This window comes from Babylonia areolata, chromosome 23 (genome assembly GCF_041734735.1).
Source record: "Babylonia areolata isolate BAREFJ2019XMU chromosome 23, ASM4173473v1, whole genome shotgun sequence".
In the NCBI taxonomy this organism is placed as follows: Eukaryota; Metazoa; Mollusca; class Gastropoda; order Neogastropoda; family Buccinidae; genus Babylonia; species Babylonia areolata.
In genome coordinates this window covers 8,365,108-8,383,378 of record NC_134898.1, presented here as the reverse complement: position 1 = coordinate 8,383,378, position 18,271 = coordinate 8,365,108, and the positions used below count along the sequence as shown (strand labels likewise).

At 43.3% G+C, this 18,271-nt stretch overlaps 1 protein-coding gene across 1 annotated transcript in view; it reads right to left on the bottom strand.

Annotated features, from left to right (window-relative positions):
• Positions 1–4,364, bottom strand: part of LOC143297905 (frizzled-9-like) — a 38,126-nt gene extending 33,762 nt beyond the window's left edge. Inside the window, exon 1 of the mRNA XM_076610451.1 lies at positions 3,318–4,364. Coding sequence (XP_076466566.1) covers positions 3,318–3,967 — 650 coding nt within the window. The 5' untranslated portion in view covers positions 3,968–4,364. The remainder of the gene's footprint in view (positions 1–3,317) is intronic.
• Positions 4,365–18,271: the final 13,907 nt, after the last annotated feature.

The following is an 18,271-nucleotide window of genomic DNA, read 5'->3' as shown; positions in this document are numbered from 1 at the left end:
TGTATGCGCATGTATATTATGTTTATTGTGCAGGATTCTGAGTTGAGGACTGAGTGTGTTTCGTATGCGTGTGTGCGTGGATTGTAAAGCGCTTTGTGCAATGAGGAAAGCGCTGATAAATGTCCAGTTATTATCATTATTATTATACTGACCTAGTTTAAAAATATAAACAAACAGATCATACAAACGAAAATGCACCCACATAGTCAGCAGTGAATGCTGGGTGCCAAATTTTCTACAGAACAATCTGAACTGGAAATGGAGATTTCAGCAGAACGGAGCGAACATAGCAAAAAAACTACAAAATGCATCAACACGCATGAACCCACTATTGCTACTGTTACCGCTGCACAATTATACAACTACTACTAAACAAATTCATGCCATGAACTCGACTACGAGTAAAATAACCGGAAATTATTGAATGCATGAAGGAATGATTAAATCTGCCATTACAAACAAGAGTGAGAACTGTTGTCCAATACAATCCCCACTAAAATGATAAACCATACGAATACAGCTATCCTGCTGTGACATATTAACCATGCCACGAGCTCGACCATTTCAAACTTACATGAAAATTACTGAGTTGTATCAGCAATCTATGCAAATTGCGACAATCTACCTGAGAACGAACTGTTCATTGTCTCACAGGACTAAAGGGCCAGTGGCCAGTGGTCGGTGCTTGACCAGCGTGATATAAATCGTTAATCGGCCATCATTCATCTTTATGTCCCTCCCGCCCCATCGACAACCATGCAGACTTCACACGTGTATATTGTATATCGATTCCCAATATGAGCCTCATTCCTCGCTGCTACTTCTCTCTGCACTCTTCGTCGCTACCTGTGAAACATACGCTCGCATACACACATCGTATGGTTATGTATACGTGAAAAGACGTTAAATGGACACACCGCTACAACTGTCTCCGTGAACACGAATGGAAAAGCCAGAAAAATGGGGGAAAGAAAATGACAGATAAATGCCGCATAATTAAAGAATGAGAGGATTCAGTATATGTTTGTTCGTCAGCACAAATGTGTGTGTGTGTGTGTGTGTGTGTGTGTGTGTGTGTGTGTCTGTGTGTCTGTGTGTGTGTGTGTGTGTGTGTGTGTGTGTGTGTGTCTGAGAGTGTGTATGTGTCTGTCTGTCTTTCTGTCTGTGTCTCTGTATGTGCTGGGCCGTGCGCATGCCCGTCTGTCCCCTATCTATTCAGTCCTTGTCTTCAGTTTCCCAAACTTTGTATCAATTTACTTACATGTATTCATTGTTTTTTGGTGTGTGTTTTTTTCTTTGTGAAATAAGAGCAATGCATGCGTGTGAATGGTAAGTGCTTTGATTGTCTGCGCTATATAAATAGCATCATTATTATCATTATCATTACTATCATTATCATTATGTGACTGTGAACAAAACGAAAGAAAAGCCAACAACAAAACGTCACACACACGCACACGCACACACACACACATTAACAACCCCCAGCTGTATTGATTAGTGAACGGTGTGCACGTACTATGCACCCTGTCCCCTCCCCATCCCTCTCTGGACTCATGGCCCCCCTCCCCCATTCTCTTACATCAGGTGGCCATTCAAGCTTTCTAAACACGAACCCCCTTCTTGGTGTTCGTTCTCTCTCTCTCTCTCTCTCTCTCTCTCTCTTTACTAAGCGCGCGCGGGGCGTGAGAGAGAGAGAGAGAGAAGGGAGGGGGGCGGAGGGGGGAGGAGGGAGAGGGGGGAGGCTGAATGACGAAGATCACAGACAAGTCCGGTGCGCTCTCGCTCTCTCTTTCTCTCTCATGTGTTTGCTATGACATCATTCTATGGAAGAAACTTATTAATTTTCTTCTTGAGACTGTCACCTGAACACACACACACACACACACACACTCACACACACACACACATGGGTAAAGACTGTCTCAGTTCTCAGTACCTTTTTTCTTCTTTTTTTTTTTAAGGTATAGGCTCATTATGTGTAAGTGTGGGCTTGGGGGCCTGGGCCAGTGCGGGGGGGACGTGGGAGTATTTATTACATGTTTTACTCAATCCGCGATTAGAACTGCGGATCAACATTATTCATCTGTCCACACAAAGGAAATGAAACTGATTCAGCTTATATGTGTATATTACTATCATGGTAATATTCCTATCCTGCCGGGCTGTAACAGGACTATAGTAGATCTCTCATAAATAATCAACTGGCGCTGCAGGCCAGTGCGACGGACTTTCAGTCCTTCAACTGTTAGTGTGATATTAGTGTGCTATATGCTGTACCATTATGGAATAGACGTTGTTTTTTTTGTTTTCTCTCTGTGTGTGTGTGTGTGTGTGTGTGTGTGTGTGCGTGTTACTGTTTGATTGTAGTATCTTTTACATTTTGCCTGATGTTTCGATAAGTGAAAGCTGTCATTCAGTGATTATGTTTGTACTGCACCCTATCACACACTCTCCAACAATCACTGCACCTCACCAGCACGTTAGCACCCGCTGTGAACATTGCAGGCATGGTGTTGTACGGAAAGACCTGGTCGGCTTGTCTTCCCTGCTTTCTGTTCAAGCGGAACGAAGAGGAACGGGAACTGACAACGATCGGCAACTTATATTTGTTGGAGAAAAAAAAAAACAACCTCCGAGGAGACGGAATGGAATGGTGAGACAACAATGTTCTGTGTATGTGTGGGTGTCAAACTGTTTTCAGCTAAATGTTTGTCTGAACTTTCATTCGTTTTCGTTAAAAATACCCGAGTTGACTTAAGATTTCCGCTTTGTAACTGTATTTGTATTTCTTTTTATCACAAAAGATTTCTCTGTGTGAAAGTCGGGCTGCTCTCCCCAGGGAGAGCGCGTCGCTATACTACAGCGCCATCCTAGTCTCTTTTTTTTCTGCGTGCAGTTTTATTTGTTTTTCCTATCGAAGTGGATTTTTCTACAGAATTTTGCCAGTAACAACCCTTTTGTTGCCGTGGGTTCTTTTACGTGCGCTAAGTGCATGCTGCACACGGGACCTCGGTTTATCGTCTCATCCGAATGACTAGCGTTTAGACCACCACTCAAGGTCCGCTAGTGGAGGCCGGGTAGAAAATATCGGCGGCTGAGCCGTGATTCGAACCAGCGCGCTCAGATTTTCTCGCTTCCTAGGCGAATGCGTTACCTCTATGCCATCACTCCACTCAACGCTTTAACCCACAGTTCATATTTCGATAATGTTAAGATTCCCTCACCATCTATCCTGCTCAACATGTTCGTTGCTTTTCCCCACAAACCATTACCTCCAATGCCCTTTCTCTTCCCTCTCTCACTCTGTCTCTCACCTGATGCTGAATTCAGCGAACAGTTTCCTCCACTCCACGTTATCGTCCAGATCGCTGCCCAGTGTGCCAGCATCGAACTCCGGTTCATCGGTGACACTGGGCGCCTCCATGCACAAGTTTCTCTTGGGGTCACTTTTCTCTGGCAGCTTCTCACAGGCCAGCATGTTGGGCCAGGCGAAACTGAATCTCTGCAGAATGGGTTCACATTTGGACTTCACTTCCAGACACATGGATCTACAGGCTGTGATGATCAGAGTCTCGTCCACCATTTCCGTACACATAGGGGCGTAGAGAGAACAGAGGAAAAACTTCAGAAAACGGGAACAGCCGATCTGTACCAGAGGGATGAACTCGTGCACTTGGATGGCGGCATCCTTCTGGTTGGAGTGTCCCACCAGGTTAGGCATCCGTGTCATGTTGTACCTCATGTTGAGACACATGGGGATGGTGACAGGCTCGCACTTCCCCATCATGTGCGGTCTATCCAGCGTTAGGCCTGACACACCCGTCACCGTAACCAATAGGGCACACACTAACACAAACTTTCCACTCTGCATGGTCCGCAGTACTCCACCCGCACACTGTACCCGATCACTGAACTCACCGCGGAGCCAACTACTGTCACAGCACTCTGCAGGGTCAAAACCCATTCACCTCACGCGCTTCTTTCCACCCCCAGCGCTACAACTTCTGAAGCCGCGATCGCCGTTTGCTTGGCATGACCGCAATGTGTGCAAACACAGGCTAAACTCACCGCCACGCCACTACTACACGAATCGTAGGCTTCGCTCAGTGTGCCTGGGTGTGTGTGAGTGCCGGATAAAAATACTGAAAGCGTGGCGGTCCGCAACAGAAGAAAGAATTTCCATGAGCGTCAGTCGTTCTCTTGTCACTGGCAGCCGACTGTGAACGCTGAAGAGAGACTGCTGTCAACACGGGAAGTCAGGACCTGGAGGCGAACGAGTGATCCAAGTCTTGTCTTGCTGTCGCTCTCCTTGATTTCGCCCCGACTCGGGGCACCATCAAACTTCCTACGCTTGCAGACGACAAGTTTTATTACTTTTAAAATTCGATTTGCGCCTTGTAACAATTACATGTGTAGTATGCACAAAAATAAGTTAAACACACAATTATCTAAAACATTGTTTAGGTATCTTACATGAGAAAAGCCTGTGTGTTTCACAATTCATAAAGCACTATTTTGTTTCGCGTTGGAATATCAGCCGAACTCACGGGAGGTGGGAAAGTAGGCGGTCTCTTGAGTGGCAAGTCGCCAGCAGGAGCGCTCTTTGCCTGTCAGTCACCTGCCGCTCACAGCTTGAAACGGACGTGATCTATTGAAATTAGGCCCCGCCCTTTTCTGCCACTCATGTGGCGCGTGTGCTAATCGCGCTTTGAAGTTGCGGGTTGGTAAGGACTTTCGAAATACTCCACTGTTCAACGGTGTTTATTGACGCTAGTTACCAGACAACTGGTGGCTACTGCTTGAGTCAATTCCTTCAGTGGCAGCTTGCAGACGGCTTGAAGTTGTTTGCCTTCAGGCAGAGGAACACATCATTAGACCGGCTGTATGTTCCAGCCCGGCTCCACTTGGACGGTAACGTCAGTCAACACTACACTGCCCACTCATATCTTCATGATCATTCACACTGGCATTGGGATAGTTTGATGTTAACCCCCACCCCCACCCCCCGCCCCCCTCCCGCACCTCTCTCTCTCTCTCTCTCTCTCTCTCTCCGTCTCTCTCTCTCCCTTAATATAGTGAAACACGCACATTCAGTTCACACGTGCGCGTGCGCAATGAACACCGGCACCAGCGGCATTAGTATACACACACTGACACTCACTGCACACACTCACACACACACACACACACACACAGTGTATCGTCCTGATATATATTTTACGTGTTCTCAGTACAAACGACTTAACTTCGAAGTAAGCTACCACAAGAACTGAAACTCTTGAAGAGTTGTCAAAGTTTATCATGTGCAGCAGTCCCGCAACATACCTCTTCCCCACCCCCATCCTACCCCCTCTTTCTCTCTTTCTGGCGTGTGCAAGCCGTGCGTGCGTGTGTGTGTGTGTGTGTGTGTGTGTGTCAGTGTGTGTGTGTGTGTGTGTGTGTGTGTGTGTGTGTGTGTGCAGTTATGTGGATGTGGAAGATTTCTTTCTTACCGTTATTGTTTTAAGACTTTGGTTTGTTGACATACTGATTGTGTAAGTAATGGACTGAGAAGTGAGCCATTATCACACAGGCATAACATACAGGTCTACTTGTTAACAATGATGCTGACAGGAACGTTAAGGTGTGACGTGAGCTGTTGAAATGCAATCTGAAGATACTGGCGAACAGTGCATTGCTGTCGACATGGGGCAAGTATGCTTACCTGTAGCCTGCACCCAGTTGTAGGTGGCCACACAACACAACATGGAGTGTTCCCATAACCCGTTAATTCTGACCATTAGTTGGCAAGTACCAGTGATGAATGAATACAATATCTTGTTCATGCAGGGAGAATCCACCCACACATGACATTGTATGACAAGATGCGGGTCTTGGTTGGGCGAAGGTTGCCTTGTTCGAGGTAGTGAGTCCTCATCGACAGTGTGGTGTCAGTGCAGACAGACCTGTCCTTACGGTGTCATCCCGATTCATCTGTTCCCGATTCACCTGTCACTAAATTGGTGATTCCGATTCGCCAATTCCCGTTACGCCTATGTACTCATTTGCTATGTGCGCGCTTTCGCGTGCGCAAGTGAGTGTTAAATACAATCTCTTTCTTCATTGCTGGCCTGGTGTTACAGGCCAAACTCCATACTTGGCTAGTTTATAGCCCGGGTATAAAGAAGTCAAGGCTACTTTAACCCCGGGCTTTATCAAACCAGTCTCAGTAGGCCTCAGTAACCCTCCTGGCCGGAATTTTCCCCCTGTGTACACTTTGCATACGCAATTGGTCTGTATCGCATTGATGTTTACATTACCTATGAAAGTTTCAAGTTTTATTTATCATTTTACTTCTATTAGAGCATGTAGGATTACTATCTAATGATAATTCCATGCCCAAAAATAAGACACAAACATGTTTCAAACTACAATTAGTATTTGAAATAAACAACTTTTGTTGCAAATTTGATAAACTTACTTATAGCTAACAAAGCTTTTCTGCTTTCTTTGAACAATTTTTGGGGAAAAAAAATGAAAACTGACTTTGGAGAGAAATATTTTTAAAGTAAGTATTTATTCCGGAAGTCATTATACTTCGGACATTTCATTATGAAATGGAACTCATCCCCAGTCACAGCCATATTACAAACCTTACATAACCGTAACTCCCGTGGTGTGTCACTACGTCCCCCACTACGTCCCCGTATTTCAATTTCAAACTTATGATTACTAAGCATATCTTAATCACGGGCAATCAACTTATATCAGAGCAATTTTAGGTCTCAAGGAACAAACTTCACATTCAAATATAATATCACTTATAACAGGTGTTCCATATCGAAATTTTCCAATAGTAGTCAGTTTTTATCCAAGCAATAAGTACACTGATTGCTTTGAAATGTTCCCACTTTGAATAAAGCCCATTGGTAGGGTGAAAGTTGTGTAAAGAAAAAAAAAGTCTTTTTTTAAACTGACAGTTCACTTAACCTACGTTCTAAGATTGTAATTGTTGGCAACATTCACAATCTTCAAATATCAATGTTTTTTCAGGGAAAAAGAGAAGGGTATAAAATAGCCCAGGGGATGTATACTGTTTCTACATCATTTTCCCGGAATGACTTTTATCGTGAAATAAAATAAACCGAAAAAGAATTGGCCATGCCATAATTTTATCATTTTCTCATAATGGGAGCCCACTGTGGTTTACGCACGCTCTTTACCTTTTGAAGTGCCGTGAGCAGAACAAGGAGCTCCACATGGTCTTTGTAGACCTGACTAAGGCCTTCGACACGGTGAACCGCCGTGGTCTGTGGAAGATCCTCCTAAAATTCGGCTGCCCAGAGAGCAGGCGCTTTGGACTCACCATCAGCCTCAGCAAGACCGAGTCCATGTACCAACCAGCAGAGGCATTCATCAAGAGTTAGTCTTTCATGGACAAAAGAACTTTCAGAAATTCGTTGAACCTGTTGGACATTCTTTTTAACCATGGTTTAAAAAGGCACTGTTTTGTAATGTCGCGAAAGTGTGTGATGAACAAAAATATGGTATGTTGAAGCGTCAAATTTGACTAAGATTAGGTTTGTTGAGCTTCATACTATATCACCCAGCCTTCTTCTATCAAGAGTGACCTGCTAAAGTGCACCCAAGAGCTTCATATTATATCATTCAGCCCTCTACTATCAAGAATGACCTGCTACAATGTACCCGAGCAGACGTTCTATTACTGACCCAAAGTCCACAATTTCAAGTATTGTGTTGCCGCATTTTACAACAACGTTTTACTTGGTAAACAAAACATCATCATTAATGGTTTATGCGTCCATACTCCCCACATACATCAGTAGAGGTTTTTCTGGGTTTTTTTTTTTTTTTAATAACATCTGCATTATAGTTTGGTCAGTTTTTCTGTCCGCAATTACCTGTCTACAATTACCAGTGTCCCATAACGTTAGTTACGGTTTAAGAATCCAGACAATGTTGAAAAAAGAAAAGAAAAAAAAAAGAACCCCACCAGTTCACTTCTTTGGCAGTTGAGAAAGGTGTGGCCTACACAAATAGCACAGTTTAGAGTTCATTGCGAAACAAACTCCAATTATTCCTTTCGAATTGCTGAAAATATCACTGCGTTGTTCATGTGCACTACCAAACTGTGCCGTCTTTCATTCTTGCTATAAGAACCTCTTTCTTGTACTTCGCATATAATAATCGTGAACTGTTGTATTTTTTCTCCCCTCCATTTTTGGAGACTTCAAAATGCCCATTTCCGTCCTCGGAGAGTTCCTTTGCACTTGGTGAGTCTTTGAGGAACTATCCCAGATGAAGTATTTTCCAGAGCTTCCAACACTGAGGTGCACTCTGATGGCACGATCCTGTTTACCGGCCACAAAGGCTTCAGTGGAGCCCCTGGTGCAGATGCCCAACTGAACGATGATGTCTCAAACGCCTGTTCCTCTCATGAGTTTTCTCAGAGTACGAAGAGAACAAGTAAAGTGAAACGCACCCAGACATACTGCATTGTTTTGGGACTGTTCATTTTGCCATCAGTGCTTTCTTTGCATCTGCAAAGTCAAACGTGACAAAGGCATACTCCTGACTAAGTTGTCTTGCTGCGTTCAGTAACACCTGCAGAACGCGTTGCACTCTTATACTGTCGGTGACAGGATGAAGAACAGGTTGCACACAATCAGCTGATGACTGCTCCTGCACAATGGCCAGATTCGTTCCAGCCTGTATGAATCTGGACATAGTTGCACCAACTGTAGTGAGTTAATGTCAACTACTTTTGAGTATGGGCTCTACCTTATCGTTTGTGAAACATGGCTGGAGCTCTGGGAACTAAAACTGAAGGCTCGGTGGGTATATCAATGAAGGATATGCGTCACTGAGAGCAGTGTCTGGGACTGGTTTTCAGAGTTTCTTGTTACGATTTGAATGGCCATTGACGGACGCAATAGCTGAGTGGTCAAAGCGTTGGACTTTCAAATGGAGGGTCCCGGGTTCGAATCTCGGTAACGGCGCCTAGTGGGTAAAGGGTGAAGATTTTTCCGATCTCCCAGGTCAGTATACGTGCATACCTGCTTGTGCCTGAACCCCCTTCGTGTGTATATGGAAGCAGAAGATCAAATACACACGTTAAAGATCCTGTAATCCATGTCAGCGTTTGGTGGGTTATGGAAACAAGAACATACCCAGCATGCACACGCCCAAAAGCGGAGTATGGCTGCGGGGTAAAAACGGTTATACACGTAAAAGCCCACTCGTGTACATACGAGTGAGCATGGGAGTTGCAGCCCACAAACGAAGAAGAAGAAGAAGATTGGCCATTCCATATATTTAATATCTTTGACAGATCCTAATCCTGACTCCTGTAAATCACTATTGTCTCCGCAGAAGTGAGGAATCACGCTATCTGGAGAGATGGTTTCTGGCAGCAAGCTGTTACTTTGAAGTCCATTGTAGCAGACTGCAGTTTCAAGTTTAAGGACACAATTGCAAGACATGCAGTGGCCAAAGTGATTCAAAATATGTAGCTGACAAGTTTAGCATTTCCTGATAGATGGCGGATTGCAGTACCCAGATGATGTTTTCTGACATTTCCACTTGTGAAAGCATAACACGTATCTTACGAAACAGGCAGTGATTCTGCATTTCTTTTCAGGTTTTGTTGTTGTTGTTTTTTTTAAGTTAAAACACATTCCATAAGTCCTTTGAAGAACCAGGAGCCTTTTGATATTCAGTATGTAACAAAGTAGACTTGGTGGTAAAGGACTGTGACTTATTGTTTGAATTTAATTTGGATAAAAGACTTGAAAGATTAAAGGGAATAATTTTGGATCTATATTGTGGATCAATATCCTGTCGTAAGGATATTTTGAAGGATCAAAATCCTGTTGGCAATGCCACTTTTGTAAGCTGCGGTCTGAGTGGTATATAGGGGACAGTACAAAAGAATTACTGATTTTATTGTATTAAAGGATAGAAAATATCTATGCACAGGCCAGGGACATATAGCAGGCTAGTCACTAAAGGGTCTTCTATTGTTTTATTACAATATTAAGTAAAAAAGAAGAGATAAGAGAAGATGAGAAGATAAAGAGAAAACAATGCACTGATGAGACACAAGTAAACAAAGGTCATTAAGTACATGTTAGGAATGCAAGTGAATAGTAAAGCACATGTATACATATTACATGGAAAATGTACCACTTGGTTTGGGATAAGCAACAACATAAGATAACGCATATTTGTGAAGACTAAACACTGACATCAAATGACACTTCTAATACATTTAAATAGTGCAGTTAAAGTGATTGAAGCTATGCTAATTTAGTGAAAGTACACTGACAGTATAGATTAGGTAAAGCTTATACTGTGTCAAAGTGACTGGAATGAATTAGTTATCACGTAGCAATATACTGGAGTAAGCCATGTAGGAGAGAGCATAATCACTAAATTACAATTAGCAGACTGTGATACATATCTGATGGTTTTAACCAATAACTGATATTGATTCAACACTATTTTGTAATCACCACAACAGAATACTTCGCACACCTTAGAGTACTGAGCACGCTGTAACTGTGAAACTATCAGCACAACTGATGTCAGCTTGTGAAATAATACGTGAATATGATGTACATTTAGGCTCTGATCAAAGAGAAGAAAGTGGTGAAAGCACTCGGCACTCTGCAAACCACATGGCAACCAGCTTCCCAGCCTACCAACATGGCCACACTCCGGCAGCCAACAGGCTCTGTGCATTCACTGCCAAACACTGCCAGCACTCCGGATTATTTCTTTTTGTTTATACCCGTCACATTTTTTCAAGCTGTAGCAGAAAAGACCAACAGGTATGCACAACAAAAACAAGCAGCCTGGGGCACACCTGACCCCCTATGGTTCGACACAACACCTGACGAAATGCAGGCCTATATCTCTGTGATGTTGGGGATCAATCTTCCACTCTGTGGTGCTACTGGTCAACCAACCCTTACTTCAAGAGTAACTGGATCAGTAGTGTGATGCCCAAAACATGTGGGTTTTTTTAATCAACCAGTACTTTCATCTGTGCAACACATCTAACACACCTGCAAGTGATCACCCCAACTGCGGCCCCTTGTACAAGGTGAGAAATTTCATCAACATGATTCTCCCTTTGTTCCAGACCAACTGCTATCCAGGTCGTGAACTAAGTATTGATGAGGTAATGATTGGGTACAAGGGTCGGATATTTTTCAAGTGATACATGCCAGCCAGGCCAACCAAATGGGGCATCAAGGTGTGGGAGATGTGTGACGCCAGGACATGGTATTGCGTTGCATTTGGTATTTACACTGGCTGTGCAAGCTGCAGAGACAAGTTGCAGAGACACCACCATCAGTCTTGGGCATGAAGTTGTTCACATGTTGGCATCACCTTTCTACCATCAAAACAGGCACCTGTATTTTGATTAGCTTTTCACCAGTGTCCCCTTGATGGCACACTAAGCCAGTGAGCACATTGAATTACAACAATCACATGATTCGGCATCATGATTTAGCATTTTTTACCTCTAATCTGGCATAAATTTTAGTACACATACTGTACATAGCAAAAGTTTCATAGTAATTGGACCACAAACAACACCACAACAAAACTGATCTTAAAACTGGAAGGTTTTTAGTCATGTTGAGCTGATTAAAAAGTAAGTATACTAATACTTCAGTTGCAATTCTTTCCAAAAAAATTAGAAAATTCTTATTTGAATAAAATCAAATACACTCAATATTTTTCTTTCAAATTTTGTGCAATTGTGGATATTGCGACTAACTATGTGTGTGCCAAATTTCATGAATATATCTTGCTTAGAAGTATGTGGTTGCTATGAACATGTTCGAAAACTTTTCGGCCTTGATTTCTCAGTTCGTTACTTTCGCGACTTTAGAACTTCAAATCACAATAACTTTTCACAGAATCATCCGATTTACAAACTTTTTTTTTCGCTGTAAAGGTCATTTATTGCAGATTTATGATATACCAAAAACTAAAAATCGACCTCTGGTGCAAAGCGACTCATTTCGTGGTGGAGGGTCACATATGTGTTCTTTCTGCCAGGTACCTCTCTGCTTCCACAGGAATGACTGTTTCCATGATTACCATGGGCAGAATGTGGCTCAACAGTTGGACAGCTAGTTTTTGTTTGTATGTGTGTTTGTGTGCTTTACTGTAGTTTTGGTGACTCTGTGACACTTAGCAGTGATGCTCTACTCACTATCCTTACTGTTCAGCTATACATTGTGTGCATATATAAACTAGTGACAGTTGTTACAACTGAAGAGTTACTGGACATAATTTCAAGCACAGTTCCATGTTGCTCTTATGTCACTGTTCTAAGCACTTTGTACAGATCCGTAACTCTTCAGTTGTGACAACTGACACTAGTTGTGTGACATTCTTTGGATTACCTGTGGGGACTGTACTGGCAGACAGGAGACAGATCATCTTGGGTAGGCTGCAGCTTTCATTTCACAGCACTAACGTGCATGTGCATGGGATAACTGCATGTTGGTGTGCTGTAGTAGAATTGTCATCATCGCATGTGACATATTTGGTGACATTTTGGTGACAGAGACACGACCTTTCATATCTAGACACACAGAATTTTGCTCACATGACAGAACAAAGCCTCATGACCATACCAGCTGAATTTCGGTTTATTCTTGGTTGTGGTGAAGCGTGAACCATACATCCCCATTTTAAGGCTAAGCTCACCAAAAGAATCAGAAAACTAGGGGAGTTTGGCCTGAGAGAATCTGAATACAAGAGGGTGAAAGTAATTCTTGTGAGCAGACTTAGCTGAGCATCAAACAAGAATTATAGATCAGGTAAAGGGAGATAATTTAGGTGATAACAGATAGCAGAGTGAAATTTGGAATGACTGCAACATTCTTAGGAACAATACCCTACTTCTATATTCAAAGTGGCATTAGCCAGGTGAAGTTATGGATTTGAACTTCATCCAATGATTCCCAAGTCAACTTTGAACAGTTTGAAGGGTTCCCAATTAGGTAAATACACCAAGAAGTTGGAATGCGTTCATTTTTGTGCCCATCAATCTATGTATACATCAACACTGTCAGATATACATGTATAATAGCATAAATAACAACAACATAAATTATTAGCATGTTCATAGACATACTTTGCATCGCTAAGACCTCATGACAATCTAGATCACAGGTTAAGCAAGAGGAGACCAAAAAAACATAAAACATGAATTTTGCAGAATTATCTGAAAATGAAACAGAATTAAAGCATGAACAGGAATGATATGAAAAATAACATAATAGCACTGTTTCAGCTTGGCAAGAAAGAAAGAAAAAAACAAAAAAAACATGAATATCATTATCACGATTGTTCAATTTTGCAGTGTCACTGTCCTGGCTTTTAAATATTTTTATTATCACCAGTCTTTGTTTGCAAAATGCTCATTATCAGTCTCCTCACACAGTTAGTGGTGCCCTGGATGCCAGTCGCAGAGACCTTCTGGGTGTAGGATCTGGTGGTAGTGGAGGTGGTTCTGGTGCAGCTTGCAGGGTTGATGTCCTGGGTCTAGGTCTGGGCCTGACCAGCCACACACCACTGTCAGTGTCAGTGTCAGTGTCAGACACTTTGTCCTGATGGTGCAGTGGAACCAGATAGGTAGGCGTGACAGCAGGTGGTGGTTGGCTGGACCTCTGTGGTGTGAGGCTGACAACAGATGAGGACACCTGTGGGACCACATCGTCAGGTGTGGTATTGTGGCACCTCCATCTGTGTCGGCGTTTCCTGCGTCTCTGGTTTGGAGCTGGAGTAGCTGGTGTGGACCCAGGTTGCCCAGTGTGTGTAGGGGCAATACACTGTTTGCTGACTGGAACTGCAGTTGGGTCGTCTGCCTTCTTTCGCCTCGTCTTCTTCACGTTGTGCTGCTTGTGCCAACAGTGGTCCTCAGTGTGGCCAGACCTCTCACACCGGACACAGTGTGGAGGGTCCGAGGCACGGTCAGCAACACAGCGGTGATGGTGAAGTGCTGGTCCTGGAGGATGTGGGCCGTGTGCTGGCATGGGGGACTGCAGCTGATGTCGCAGGCTGGCGTTTTCAGCTATGAGTGTGGCCAGTGGTGTTGTCTATGCCAGGGCAGATGTAGGTGTGGCTGTCCTCCCTTGGGCCATCGCTGGGCCTCCTTCTTCGCTGCCTCGAAGGTGGTGTTAGGGTGGTCACGGATGAAGCACCTGACATCGCGCCTGTGTGCGGCTAGCTGAAGGCCTTTGGCAAAGACTTTGCGAAGGATGGTTGCTGACACCTGGATCACCCCATCTTCAGTTTTATTGACCCTGGTACACAGGTACCGAAAATGGGATGCATAGTTGGTCACCGTCTCCTTGGGCTGCTGCTGTCTGTTGAAGAAGGCAGTGGCAAGGGCAGTGGTGTCACGCTGCTCTCCCCAGTTCTCTTCAAGAACCACAAGGATCTTGGCTGCGGTGTCCACTTCAGTCACTGGCAGCCTGATGATCTCCTGGCGAGCTGTGCTGGCAAGGGCTGAGATCAGCTAGAGAGAGGCTGTTGCGTTATCCAGGGGCTATAGCTGAAGGATCAGTCCGGCCTCCTGGAAGAAGTTGACTTCTCTGGGCAGTTTGGGCAGGACTGATATCAATCCAACACTATCTTGTAATCACCACAACAGAACACTTTGCACATCTTAGAATACTGAGCACACTGTAACTATGAAGCTATCAGCACAACTGATATCGGCATGTGAAATTATACATGAATAATAAACAAGATAATAGAATCAGTGGCTTTGAGAAAATACTGGCAAACTGAGAGACGAGATAGTAATCAGTGCACAACACAAGGAATGGAAGAACTGTCATGGCTTAACCATTAAGTGGTGAATGAACTTACACAAGTATTCCGTTGTATCAAAGCCAAATATCAATATAACTAAGCTTTTACTCAACATTTAAATCTCCTCTGACCAAGCAGGATAAGTAACCTAACCTTCATCAGTGACAGCAAATGAGAAAGAACGTGTCATTAACTAGAACATTATGGAACAAACTATCATTGTACAGAGACGTCACTAACCGTGACTTTAAGAATGCATTGGAATACTGCCACAAGCATATGACGACATGGTGATAATTTAGATCAATCATAGCCGAGCTGTGACTACATGTCAAAGCAATAACTGAACAAAGCAATATCAGCATATTCATATGAACACAAGTACTGTATCGAAGAATACAATTTACAAATCATCAGCACATTTTACACACAGTACTTACAGCGACATGCCAATGACGCTAGTCGTTGTGGGAACACACACAACACACACTGCTTGCGACACAGCAAGACAAGAGAAGACAAGACACTGGTTTATTTATTAGGCCTCTGGCCCATAGCAAAGGAGTGGGCCACTAACAAAAATATCATATAATGAATCAAATAGTGTGAATAATATATCAATGCGCATGTGACTTGCAAGCTCTCTCTCTCTCATTATCTCTCTCTCTCCTCTCCCCTCCCTGAAACACATGCACGCGCGCATATACACACCCACATACACGCTCGCGCGCTAAACACACAAATCCAGCGATCTGGATTAAGTGAAATGCTGACAAGCTAACAAAACTTACAAAAATTAATTACATATTGCAAGAATCGGAAAAAAGGGGGGGTTGATGTATAAGCCACAGGGTAACAAAATGCATACCTATATTCATCCACTCGTGTCCAGTTACAAAAGCTCCGCTCTCACGCGAAAAGCCTTGCATACAAAAAACGACAACTTCGCAACTAAGGATTCCGACACACAGGACATCAAAGCGGCAAATTTGAACAAGGTTGGATTTCTGTGATATTTGGCAGGTAAATGTTCTTCTCTTAGGGTCTGATAAACTGGACAAACCAAAAGAAAGTGATATTCTGTTTCAAGGGCTGACAAAAACTACACATTCTCTTATCACCAGGAACAGGATTATACTGTAAAAAGCGACAATTCAAATCTGACATACCGATTCGAAATCGTGAAAATAGACGGCGTACAAAAAAGTTTTTCACGACCAGTAAGTACGGAGATGTTGTAAGTGATTAGTTGTAAACAGAATACACTCGATAGAATTCATGTGACAGCAGTAAGGAATGCCAACTTTGCTTTGCACAATCAATTAACCGTTGCTTAAAACAACGAATAAACACACATTCATTACCAACACCTTGTGCCTCCCACACATAACCAAAGCCGTACATATACAAAGCATTTCTAATATTACAAGCCCATGTGATATAATTTTGTGCTTGCAGATGTAGTAACATATTGTATGCTTTCTTGGGGAATCGATCATTGCTTAATTTTAGTAGACGTAACCAAAACTTAATACATTTAACATAAGTCATCACATAGAGTGGAAATCTACCAGTTTCACCAAATGTCTAGGAGCTTTTGAATGTACGCCTAAAAACTTTTTTTAAAGCGAAAAGATGTACACCTTCGATTAACTCAAGATTTTTTGTAACTCCCCATATTTCAGCCCCATATGTCAACACAGATTGTATCTGACAGTCAAACATTTAAAAAAAAGATACCAGGGGAATTTTCTCCAATCACCCAAAGTGTTTTAATGATAGCAACGACTCCTTTTCTGGCACGACTTGCAAGATCTTCTAATGTTGCTGTAAAACTAAGGCGGGTTGACAAAAAATACCTAAGTACTTATATACATTCACAATTTTCAAAAGTTCATTTCCATAGAACCATCTCTCGTTCGCACCAAGGTAGCCACCATTTCTAAACACCACCACATTAGATTTTTCTAAATTGACAATTAAATCAAGTCGCTTTGCTGTGTCATACAATATATTCAGCTGAGTTTGAAGACCAATTGGGGTATCAGATAGTAGAGCTACATCATCAGCAAAAAGTAAGATCAAGAGCTGGACAAAATCAGGAGAAAGCTGGATGCCATGCATGCCACCCGCAAGCACATCTGAGGTCAATTCGTTAATAAATGAAGAAAAAAGTAATGGAGAACATACTTCACCTTGTTTGAGGCCACGAGGGCACATACAAATGTCTGTGAAATCACCACCAACTCGTACTTTTGCTTTAACTATTTCGTACATACTTTTCAGAGCCTGCAGTATTTTACCATTTATACCATTCTTTTTTTAAATTGCCCACAATTTACTCCTGGAAACACTATCAAAAGCTTTTTTAAAATCAATAAACGCGACATATAAATTTCTGTGTCTAAGTAACTGCTTTTGTACCATGGCATACAATGTGAACGCGTGGTCAGTTGTACTGTGTTCTGCTCTAAAACCCACCTGCTCTTCCCCAGTCAGACCATGCACATCAATCCAATTACTGATACGCTTGTTCAGAACAAAACTGTATACCTTGCTACATATATTCAAAAGTGAAATTTGTGTTTGTGCACGTGGGTACACCACGCTCACGAACCTGACTGTAAATCCAGCGCTTTCGGTCGCCGACGACATGTTTATGAAACCAGGCATTGGCTGGCGTGTTTGGTGTGTTTGAAACCGAATGCTGGTGACAAGGTTGTCCATGTTTTGCACTTTGGGCGATTGTTTTTCTTTCTTTCTTTCTGAGTTGATTTGCATGCATGTTGACTGCGGGTTCAGGGGGATTTGTATAGTGCTTCAATCGTTCCTGTGGTTGATGCGGGCTGACTTTCCTTGCTTTGTGTGTGTGCGTGCGTGCATGCGCTCTTGCGCGCGCGCGCGCACGCGTATGTGTGTGTGTCCTGTGTTTGACACGGGTTGAGGGGTCTGCCTCGCACAGGCTGGCTTGCGTGCGTGTGGGCTCTGGGTGTGTCCAGCTTGAGCACGAGCGTGTGTGCGTTTGTGTGTGCCCTGTGTTTGACACAAGTCGACTGAATTGGCTTTGCACAGGTCAGCTTGAGCACATGCGTGTGTGCGGCTGTGTGTGCGTGAATGAGTCCGCGCGCGAACGCGCGCGCGCGCGCGCGTGTGTGTGTGTGTGTGTGTGTGTGTGTGCTTTTCTATATTCGGTAACACGTACACTGACTTGACATATATTTCTTTTCGTCCACCTGGGGGAGGACGCGCGAGTTGACCTCACGTGCAGCGGGCTGACAGTGTCGTGGCGGCATGCGTGTCTTTCTCCCAGGCGTCACTGGGCAGTGTGCCACGAACTTAGATTGTGAGAATAGGAGGGAGAGAGAGAGAGAGAGAGAGTGTGTGTGTGTGGGTATGTGTGAGTGTGTGCATCTACATATGC